Source organism: Talpa europaea, assembly GCF_964194135.1.
Source record: "Talpa europaea genome assembly, chromosome: 13".
NCBI lineage: Eukaryota > Metazoa > Chordata > Mammalia > Eulipotyphla > Talpidae > Talpa > Talpa europaea.
The window spans coordinates 29,709,500-29,720,867 of NC_140080.1; the positions used below are offsets into that span (position 1 = coordinate 29,709,500).

The window sequence follows — 11,368 nt, forward strand, 5'->3', positions numbered from 1 at the left end:
TAAACACACAGGGTGGAGGGGGTCTGAGGAGGTTTGGCTGGGGGAAGAAGAGGGTCTGCAGAGCTGGGCTGGCACTCTCTGAGGCCTCGGCTGTCCAGAAGTCAGGCCTGGAGCACCATAGATATCTGCTCAGGACTGGCTTGTAGGAGTGGGGGATCAGGCCATGGCATGTGAGTTCTAACCACGCCTGTCTGAGGGAGTGAGGCTCTGGAGTGGGATCTGCACCAGGGCCTGAGCTGCCCCATGCTCGCCTCTCCCCAGGGAGGCCCAGGATTGCTGCTCAGAAAGGCAGCCTGGCCTTGCTTTGCTGCACCGGTTACTGTCCTTTCTGGAATGTGGTGGGTGGACATAGGGCTGCTGGGAAACCCAGAGGAGAAAAACTATGGAAAATGGCTCCAGAGGTGGGAAAAAGGGCATCTTTCCCTGGAGCTGGGCACCATCATGGGCACTGGAGGGCCTTCATTTAGTGTTTGGTGAAGTGCTGGGACTGAGAGTCCCTTCTTAGGGGTCTAGCTGAGCCCACTGTTGGCAAGCAGGGTCCAAATCACCCACAGAAGCATCGCCAGCCTCTGTTCTCCAGGGACACACAGTCTCTGTCAGGGCTGAGACATCCACCCACAACCCCACTCCTTCTGCTCTCTGACGACTGGTGCTTGAAGACTCACCATCCGTGCTTGACTCTTCTGGGCCTTTGGCACAGCCTGACAGGAGGGCAGGGGCAGAGCACGCCAGGCGAGTGCTCAGGTCAGAGCCTGGCATGCTGTCAGGGGCATGGTTACTGCTGTCAAGAATCCAGTTTGGGATTTGGGAGGTCAGACCACTTGCTGGCACTAGGTCCTCAGAGGGAGAGAGGAGGCCCCTGAGCAGGACTGAGGGGTGTGTGGAGTGTTTAGAATAAGTGGGAGATGAAACTGGAAACTTTGAGAGAAACGCAGAGCATCCTGTGTACGGTGCCAGCAACGAGCAGCCTTTGCATGATGGGGCAGGGGTAGGGTGCTGGTTTGGGGACTGAGGGGCGGAGGGGCTTTTTAAGCTGACTTCCTTGTCGTGGCCCCTCCCTTGTGAAGCCCCACTGGTGCGGATGTGGGGCCAAGCAGAGCTCAGAGCTCCTGCAAAGAGGAGCCTGGTCTCTGCTCTCCCTGCCTGTGTGCTCTGTCCTTCTGGGGCTGCCCTGTCTGCTGGTCTCTGGACTCTCCTGTCCCGGCTCTCTTCTTTCTATTATGAAAGGAAAAGTGGGACCCACCCAGGCATTCTGTGTGCCTCTGTCCAGCATGGCCTTGGCTCCTGCTCCTGCTATCAGGTTTATTCATTGGAGCAATCAGCTGAGTGACCACGGGCAACTTTCTCAACCTCCCTGGTTCTCAATTTCCTCAGGAATACATTTAGTGTGAGGGTGCTGCCAGATGAGGCTGTGATGGAATGGGTCTGTGATAGCACCCTGCCGAGAACCTGCTAGGACAGTTCATGCTGTGTGTCCCTAAGGACAGCATGCACCTCAGGAAAGCATCCTCGAAGGGGAAGGGGGCATGTGTGACTGGCTCCTGGCTCACAGTGTAGCAGACAAGACAGGTTGAAAGCTTGTGTGCTAATGATAACCCGGTGGGCCCAGGGTTATCAGGGCTTGGCTGACGGGATGCAGTTGAGATGTGGGACCCTGGGCAGTGGTGTGGCCTGTGCATATTACATGAGCCTGTGCCGACCAAGTGCTCGCCGTGCCCTGTGTCCTGAGTGCTTTGCTTGTTCTGTCTGGGCCAGTCCAACTTGCAAAAGCAGACACAGAGCTGCGCCATCTACTTAGGTGTGGGTCCAGAGCCCCACAGCCTCTGGGTGGGCACTCTTATCCTCCCCTCACCCCCAAATCCACTGCAATAGTGGGGCCCTGAACCTCAGGGATGTAGACTCATGTACTATCTTCTCCGAATGACCACAGTGTGACTCTGCAGTCCCATGTGAACTGACGGGGCTGCTCTGATGTAGCTGTCCCCACATATGCAGGTCTGGCCTTAAGACCTGGCTTCCGTCTCTGGGACTGGAATGACTTTCCATGGAGGTGCAGTGTTGATAGGTATTTGGGAAACACCAGGTTTCCTTTGGTACATCTGTGTCTGTTTATTCAGGATGTGGTAGATGTTTATTCGATTGTCATCCTGGCTTAAATAGAAAAATAAAGTCAGTAGCCTAGAATTTTGGTACATTTCAAATATATTTTATTACTTTTCTTTTTGTCTTAGAAAGAATATGAAACCTGCATGCGACACTAATGGTTTCTGACATCTCCGTAACACAGGCCACAGCAGTACAGCATGGCATGTCCTGGAGGGGCGGAGGGTGGAGGGGTGCTCTTCAGAGTGTATTTACAAAGGACAGGGTGCGTGGTTGTCTTAGCTTCCACGGGAGGACTGCACTGTTTAACATGAAAATCGCAAGGGGGATCACAGATAGATGGTTCAGTGCTGCACGTCCCGCAGAGACGGGGGAAGGAAACATGCTTAAGGTTCTCTCTTGTCAACAGAATGCACGTCTGTAGCTATAGCTTATATATTCATAGATTTGTAAGTTTTCTCCTAAGGTTTTCGCTAACAGTATTGGGGACTTAACGTGCTTCCAAAGCGTTAATTATCGTAGCAGTGAACCTTTTGCAGACCCTCAGGTCAGAGAGAAAACCCAGCCCCTTCCCTAAGGATCTTTGCTTCACCACCCCAGGATCTTGGAAGTGTCTCCTAGAGTGTGTCAAAATTAACCCCGGGGGTCAAGCGCACTGCCCTGGCAGCCCAAGTCCAGTTCCTCAAAGAACAGATGCAGAGAGAGAGATCTGCCCCCTCTTGCCCGGCCACGGGGGCCACTGTGGAGTCCCCCAGAGTCCGCAGCCGACCCTGAGCCCAGGAGAGCCGGCGGCAGCTGTGCTGAGGCGCCAGGACCGGGGAGCGGAAGCTCCTGTGCTAGGAACAGAGCCACGCTGCTCTGAAACGTCTCCACCAAGCTCCCTGTTCCGCCCAGGCGCTTATAAAGCTCAGATGTCTGGACAAATACAAAAAGCATTTTTTTACAAAGGAAAGGCATGAGTTTCCCCCTTTTCGGTAAAAAGCAGCCTGTAATGAAGTCTGGAGCGCAAAAGAGACGGGTCTCACATCTGGAAGCCTTTCCACACAGCTATAAAATGTAAAAACTGACCCTTGGTAAAAAGTGCTTTGTAACAATATGTAATTTGTGTCTTATGCCTGTGAGAAAGAAAGGATTTTTTGTTTTGTTTTGTTTGTTTCTTTGTTTTGTTTTGTTTTCAATCTGCAAAGTCTTTTGCTCGTATCCCAACCGGTGTGAAGTTTTCCCATCGGACTTTTCACCCTATTCTTCGTAGACCCTAGGAGGAGAAAACATACTGTAAGTGGCTCAGGGGGCATGATGGGGGCAATGCACAGGCTGATGGCTCAGCTGCTTCAATCTTATCCTTTTAGGGTGCCCCTCCCAGGACTACAGGAGCCTGGGGTGGTGGGGCGTGGGTGGGGGGATGAGGGGGCTGGGGGAGACGGGAGCATCTCAAGGATGCCCGCACGCACGCCACAAAAGCTCACCACAATGGCTTTGTCCCTTCTTAAGAGCCTCACTTCTGCCATCTCATTTTATCCTCAGGGGCTCATGGAGTAAACTCTCTTTGTACATGAGGAACCTGAGGCACAAACACTGAGCTTTGCGCAGCGACCACTGACTGTCAGTGGTGGGGACAGGTCCGTCTCCTGCGTGGTGGGCTGCTCCTGCCCCTCTTGTCCATGTCCCCGTCTGCACTTGCCTAGAGAAAATGGGTCAGGGCATCGTCTCCCTCCACTTGATCTTTGTGTTTTGCTTCAAGAAAGCATATACTCCAGACAGCGGTTCTAGAAGCCACTGCCTGAAAACTAAGGGTGGTGGGTAGGCCTGGGCATCAGAGAGCCTTGCCTGGTGGTCACTTTCTCCAGTAGTGGTCAGGCCTGTGTGCATTCACAAGTTGACCTTTCTCTTCACCATGTCTATTTAGGAATTTTAATCCTGCTCATTCTACACAGTGGCTGCCCCTGGGGGCCACACATCACACAGTCCACAGCTCCCTCTGCCTCCTTCCTGATTTCTGAGTAAGGTCACCATGATCTGCACTGTAATCATCGGGGCAGCCCAGAGCCCAGGGCTCAGAGCTCTCCAGTGGCCTCCTTGGGCCCTGAGCCACCTAGTTGCCTTCTTCTCACCCTAGGTCTAGCAAAGAGCACTTCAGCTTGTTCCTTTATCTCCACTCATGAAGACATCCTAAACCTTTTTTTTTTTTTTTTTTTTGGTGGGGGTGGTTGGAAGGAATTGGGGAGGGAGAGGGATCCAGTAACTCCAGAGCAAGAGATGAACTCATTCTGTAATGAAATGATGGGAGGCTGGATAACAAGGTGCTCACGTTGCTCTCATCTTTGAAATTTGCAGAAATAAAAAAGGCAGGGCTGCAGGGGCCAGGCCTGCTTCTCTCCATCAAAGCTGTGGCCCGGGGGGAGGGGAAGGACAAAGTTCAGCAAAGGCTTGAGGGTGTCCCAGCAGTCCCATGCTCTCAGACTTCCATGAACAGGCCCTAGGGTTGGCCTCGTTCCACTTGTGATGACACACAGCCCAGAGGGTGACAGATAATAGACAGGACAGGTCTTGCTTTTGCCACGTGAGTACCTGCCCTGACCAGAAAGAGGGCTGCATTCCCATCAGATTTATAGAAAATAATCTCTCCCTCTCATCACTTTCTATTTCAAGTAACTGCAGATGAGGCAGTTTGGGAGCAGCAAGAAAAGGCTCAGGTACTGCGGCTGAACCCGAGTGTCAGCTGTGGGAGAGCTGGTCATGGGCCGAGCTCAGGGTGGAAGGGTCAGGCTGGGAAATGCGGGTGGTGGAGGTGCCTGCTATAGGGAGTGGGAAGGTGACACTGGAGACCTGACTCTATGCCAGTCTCTCAAGCCAGTCCCTCCCCACCCCACTTAGTCCTCTCTGGGCCGAAGTGCAGGCATTGCCCCCGTGCGTGTTCCCCTGGCCATGCTATGCATGTATAGGTGTAATAGGTCCAGTGTGGGAGGACTTGATCTGCTCCAGGACAGGCTCACCTATATGTGGCAGACGGGGGCCCGGAACATGCCTCCCTTAGGCCAGACACAGGACCTCAGGGCATTATAGCTGAGAAGCCATCTTCTGATAACAGGGAAACATCCCACAGAGGGCAGGGATCTGGCTCAGGGCTTGGCCATCTGGCCACTGCTGTCCCCTGGAGTTAAAGGTGGCTCTGATTTTAAAGGGTGAAACCCAAGGTCCCTCCCTGCCCCAGTGTGGGAAGAAGCCTGTCAGGTTTCTGGGCAGCAGGGGGCATACAGTGCCTTGAGGGAGAATGCGTTGTTGGCAAGGAGTCTTCCTCATCACCTGTGGTTGTACCCACAGTTTTATCGCTAATAAACATGACATATAAGTGGTCACGTTTCACTCCACAAGAATCACAGAGAAGAACCAGGCCAGGTGCTCACTGAGCCATTTGACAGTGGGAAGCTGGGGGTCAGAGAACTTAAGTTACTTAAGTAAGATGAACTGAGACTGTAATATAAAAGTTAGAATGAGGAAAACTTTGGTCCACAAGAGGAGAAATGCCTGATGCTTACTACTGTCTGTCCAAGACAAGTGGCCTGCTTCAAGTGATGGGGTCCTAGTTCCTGGGGCTATGTAAGCAGAGGCTGGGTGTCTGCTTGTCCCAGCTATTGTGGTGGATACGCACGTGTCAGATGGGGCAGGATGACCTAGAAGGGGCCTAGAACGTGCATCTGCTGGGAAGGAGGAGGGCAGGTGAGAGGAGGCGGGGCATACCTGCGCTTCTCATTCCAGGCGTTGTACCACTTGATGAACCGCTTGGTGCTCTGCAGCTTGGGGTGCAGGCAGTGCTCCTGACCCCGGTACCTGGATACGCTCTTGGTGGTGATGCTGAAATGGAGCAGGATGGGGTGGAGGTTTGAGGAACCGGAATGATAGCCATTCAGTGTGGCCTGTAGGTGACCCTGGTCTGTCTCAAAGCAGGGCCCCAAATCAGGGTAAAGACAGTGGCTTCCTCCCTCCTTTCAAGAGAGCCAAAGTGTCCACTCCCTGGCTGGCTCTTGGGAAGGTTCTTTGTGTCCCCTTAATCTCTGGCTCCATGTTAAGGTCTAAGCCTGATGGGGTGAGTGGCCCTCACTTTCTCTCCACCCCTCCAATTCTCAGAGTCTAGGATTGTCCCCCATCCTGACTCCCAAGCAGGGTGATGTCTACAGGGCTCACATTCCCCTTGAGGATCGAACATCGGGGTATTCTTCTGGCTCCTCTGAAGCAGGGATGGAGAGGTAGAGCTAATGCCACAAGGTGCATGTGCCAAAACCTCTTTCCTTGGCTCCACGTGTAGCCAGGACACGCCCTGCACGTACTGTGGTCTCTGATGCTTCAAACCTCACTTCCCCTGCAGACTATCCTGGGCCCCGGCATTGGCTGATCGCAAAGCTGTCTTGTCAGACTTGAAGCCCATTTTGGCTCCTGAGAATGAAGTGCCAGCTATCCCACCTTCAGGCAGGAGGATGAGCTCCCTCAGGGCTCTCTCTGGTAATGTGCCAATACCCAGTGGAGGCCTAGCCATGTGGGAGAGAAGCAGGTGACATCAATGAACACAGAGCTGGGTTTGAATTCTAGGTCTGTCTGTGGCATCTGGGCTAACTGTTCTGAATCCAGTTTGCCCATCTGTAAAATGGGTATAACAATGGGACCTGTCTGCCCCTTAGGGCTACTGGGATGATTAATGGTTCTAATCTATGGGACGTACCTGGCACCTGGCAGATGCACAGTGAATAGTTACTATAAGGCGCTGGCCAAAGGGGAAGACAAGCCTTAGTGTGTGGGTTCCAGCCTGGAGGGGGAGACTGCTGCCCAGGATTGCTGTGCCCCCTCAGCCAGGGCCAGTCAGGCCACAGGAGAAGCTTCTGGTTAGAGAAGGAAGGATGGCATTGGAGAAGGAGGGACCACCCAGGGGAAGGTGAGAAGTGAGGTTCACAGCAAGAATAAGGTATAGAGGTGGACTGGGGTGCTGGGGAGTGAGGGGGCAATAGGGCACGGTTGGAAGTTGCAGTGGGAAGAATGGAAAGGGAGAAAGGGGAGTTTGTCCCCCACAGGTAAAGGGTGCATGGGCCAAGATCTGGAAGGGAGCAGTGTTGCCATGAACTCAGTTTCCTAATGGAGAAGATCAGATCTTGCTGCTAGAATGAGGGCAGAATAGTTCGGGGGCATCATTTCTCTTCCCTTCTCTGAACTTCGTGTTTCTAGTTCCCCACTATGACCTGTGCTTCCAGGGGCAGGGACAGCTCTTTGCTAATGCCAGGCGTTCCCTGGCCCTCTCTGAGACCTGTCTCTCCCTGGGCCTGGTCCCTCCTCGTAGGTCTCCAGCTTGGGGCTGGATTCAGAGGGGGTTCCAGTGGTTTCCTCCTCTATGGAAGGTACTATAGCCATCTGCGCGAATTTTGCCAATGCATGAATGTTTCGCTCTTGGAATGAAAGGACATGGCAAAGGCTGTAAAAATCCCCTTCTCAATTAGGTTCTCCTTCCGAAGGTTGGGGAGCAGGGGAGGGATAGGGGAGCAGGAGAGGACACCCAGCTGTCCCACCACAGTACTCAAATATTCTGTCACAATATTGGGACTGTAAAATTGGTTGTGAGATGAAGACAGGAGGATTTCTGACCTCAGCAAAAACTCAGAAATTCTGGGTCCTGTGTCCCTGCCCTTGGAAGTTCTGGGGTGCCAAGGATTTTGGTGAGAGCTCATTGGACATATGACATATACTACCCTTCCTAGAGTCTAGACTCTCCCAGACCCTTCTGAGTGCAAAGACTCCCACTTGCAAAGCAAATTGCTCCCCGCTCCTCACCCCAGCCTTAGCAGAGATTTCTGGGTGACTCAGGGTGAGTTGGAAAACTTGCTTCTGTTAAGCTTCTGTGACTGAAAACCTGCTTTGGCAAAAGTTTTCTGAGCTAGAGAATCTTAGGAGCTTGAGAAGGCTGCAGAGCCTCCAGCCCTTTAGGTGTAGGTAGGATTGGGTGTGGGGTGGTAGGGGAGTGATGATGGTGTCAGGACATCATGAGGCCCCTGCAGGTTTTCACAAGCTACATAAAGTTTTTGTATGCACTGGCCTGGCTGTCAGTTTCCTCTCTATTCTGAGAAGTATAGTCAGGTAAAAGGGCAAGCCTGTTTACTGAGGGTTCTGTCCTTTTGAGATGTCCTGTTTCTCCTCCCTTGCAAGATCTCCTGACCTCTCTTGGCATATGGAGTGCTGTTTAGCACTTAGAGGAATGCAGATTTAACTTGCAATGTCCCTGTCATGTTTAGCCCTCAAGCTGGAAGACCAGAGGGTCTTATAGCCCCTCCTCCAGACAATTTAACCCCTGGCACCAACCAAAAAGGATTTTCTGGGGATTTTTTTTGATCGTGGGTCTCCCAAGGCAAGGGGCAGGGACAGGGAGGTTAATTTAGGTGCCCGGAAGGCAGGCAGGGGGGTTCAACTCAGGCCCAGCGACTGAGCAGCCTCCTGGTGGCAGTGGGGGCGGGGGGCTGCCTTCACTGACACTGTGTGGAGGCCTTTGGGCCAGCGGGTGCGCTGGACGGAAGGCACTTGCCCAGACTGAGAATAAAGTGTGTCCTGTTTCTGGGGGAGAGGAAGAGGGGCCAATGGTCCGTGGCAGATATTTGGTAGCTGCTTTGCCAAGGGCTCCCTTCCTGGCCAAGAGCGTATTGATGGGGAAACAGTGGTGCTGGCCTCAAGTGGTTAATTGGGAAGGCAAGGAGCAAGGAAACGCAGTGTTCTCTCACTCTGCCCCAGTTTTTAAAATATTCCCCACAACCCCACCAAGCAGGGCTCCAGCCGCGTGGCACATTAACCCCAGCAGAAACTCTACACAGCCCTGCTCAGCCTCCCCGACCCCCAAGAATCCCAGCTGGTGATGGCAGAGCCACGGTCATTTTCAAAATGAAATCACTAGCGGCCCCAAACTGGCCATCCCTGGCCCCTTGATTGGAGGGAAAAAAGCTCTAGAGGGAGAGCCTGAGGACTTGAGACAATAGTTGCTTTAATCCCCCTGTAACAGAGGTAGCAAGGTTCAGAGTTTGGGTGCAAGCGCAGTAGTTCTGGGTGCATTCTAAATGATTTCAGTCTGGGTGTTCTAAGTGGACGCACGGGAACCATCTAACCCGGGATGGCCCTAGAAAGGTGGGCAGCGCAGACACTGAGGCCACTCATTTGAATCCTCGCAGGGGTGAACTCTTCCAAGAGGCTGTTTCGGGAGCACAGGAAAGTGACCCTCCTTCCAAACTCTTCCAGATTGTCGCGCCAGCGTCCTAAGGACTCGCCGGGCATTTACAAAGGCTTCCCAAGGCCTTGCCAAACTGGGAGAGAAAGGTTTGTCAGTCTGACCCAGCCCCAGGCTGTGCCCTAGCACCGGGTTAAGACAGCGCGCGCAAGCTCCGCGTGAGGAGCCAGAACTCACATAAGCATCTTCTCCTCGCAGTGCGGGTACTTTGGCTTCATCTCCAGCTTCTTCACGTCGCTGTAGCGGATCTTGGGCCCCTTTCGGGAGCACTTGCATTTCGACCCTGCGGGAGAGCGCGCAGGGTCCTCTCAGTTGTGCGCGGGGTTTGCTGCCCCTAATCTGCCCTCGGGGCCCACCCAGAACCCCTGGTGCCGCAGGCAGCTAGCAGTTGGCATTTGGGTTTCCCAGAACGGGACGGGGCAGCATTTGGGACTGCTTGGGCACTCACCGTCCACGCGCGCGGCGCACAGCGCCAGGAGCAGCAGAAGCAGCGCGGCCGTCAGAAGCCTCATGCTGGCCGGAGGGGCTGGAGCTGGGACTCGAGGAGGGCGCCCGAGTGTCTGTGCCGCGACCCGGAGATGCCGCCCCGATCGCCTCTCGGGTCTGGAACGAGCCTCCTGGCTCCGCTGGCTCTCGCCGCACCCGTCGGTGGGTGCCTCGGGGCTGGAGCTGTGCGCTCTGCTCTGCGCTCTGCTCTGCGCTCTCTCCACAGCCTCCCTCCGCCCGCCCAGGCCTCTTTTAAATCCGCTCCTGCCCTCGCAGCGAGCGAGCTCATTAATATGCAGAACTACTCGGTGACTCACTGAGATTTCTCAACGCTGTGGGGGGAGGAGACCTTCCCCGCCCGCCCGCAGCCTGCCTCAGGTCGCGATCTCCGCGGCATACTGCAAGCCGTGCGTTTACGCACACTCACACTCACATCCGCTACCGTCTCGTTCCCACACGTGCGCGCCTTCACACACCGGCACTCCCAGACTCAAGCGCACGCACACATCCTGTGCCCAGCTCCAACAGGCTGTGGAGAGGCTGCCTAAGGGCACTGTTTCCTGATTCACCCTCTAGAGACAGACTGCTGTTCTCAGCCCCTGGGAGACCCAGGCCCATGGCCCAGATCCTCTGAGATGTTCTGAAAGGATTTTGGGGTGGATTCCAGTTGTCAGTGCCAGCAGGCCTGACTCCTAGGGCTTGAGCTGTCCCTGTTGGGCCAGCAGCCCTGGTGGCCAGAGCACAAGGCCAGATCTGGAGGGAGGCTGCTGGCGGTGGGTTGTACAGCAGGAAGGCCATTGCCTGTGGTCATTGGAGCTGGCTCACAGAGAGTGTGTGCAGCAGTCTGTCTGGTCATTCTGAGAGGCAGGCTTCCTGAGGTTGGTATATGACCCCATGGATGAGATCATCTAGAGTGGAGTTAGATTGTGTGGGGGGATCCTCACTGTCCCCATTCTCCAAAGCGAGGCAGAGGCCCAGTGGGGTTACATGACAATGATCACAATCTGGATGAAGTCCGCGTCCCAGACATTGTGCCTGGTTGTGTGGTGTAGTGTTGTGGGCCCAAGTGTGGAGATAGAAATTCCTGCTCAGCTACTTATCAGTGCAAGTGACTGCACAACACTCAACCTTCATTTCACCAGGTGTAAAGTGGGAACTGTCACAATGACTGACAGGATGGCTCTGAGAACTAACTAAATAAGTTCATACATATAAAGTATTTCACTGAGTATCTGACCAGTAGTTGGTTCCCAGAAAATGTTACTTATTGACATCATATATATATATATATATATGTATATAATTTTGATCCTTATAAGTTTCCTTTCAAGTTGGTATTTTAAATTCTTTATTTGATAGGCATGGAAACAGCTCAGAGGGAAGAAGTAACTAGCCCAAGATCACAAACCAGGAACCTGGTGACAGGACAGGAGAGGCCCCGCCTTATGTGGCTGTAGAACTGAGCCTCCCACCCCTGGCCACTCTGCTTCCCTCAGGCCTGTCTGTCCCACACTTCTTGGTAAAGTGCTTCCT

The 11,368-nt window shown here is 53.7% G+C and overlaps 1 protein-coding gene across 1 annotated transcript; it reads right to left on the minus strand.

The window, feature by feature from the left end:
- Positions 1-5,684: 5,684 nt before the first annotated feature.
- Positions 5,685-9,861, minus strand: CXCL14 (C-X-C motif chemokine ligand 14; the record flags this gene model as incomplete). The annotated part of the gene is made up of 3 exons (XM_084252466.1): positions 5,685-5,955; positions 9,527-9,632; positions 9,798-9,861. 3 exons carry the CDS (start codon positions 9,859-9,861, stop codon positions 5,775-5,777), a joined length of 351 nt encoding a protein of 116 aa, XP_084108592.1. The 3' UTR covers positions 5,685-5,774.
- Between the last annotated feature and the right edge of the window lie 1,507 nt (positions 9,862-11,368).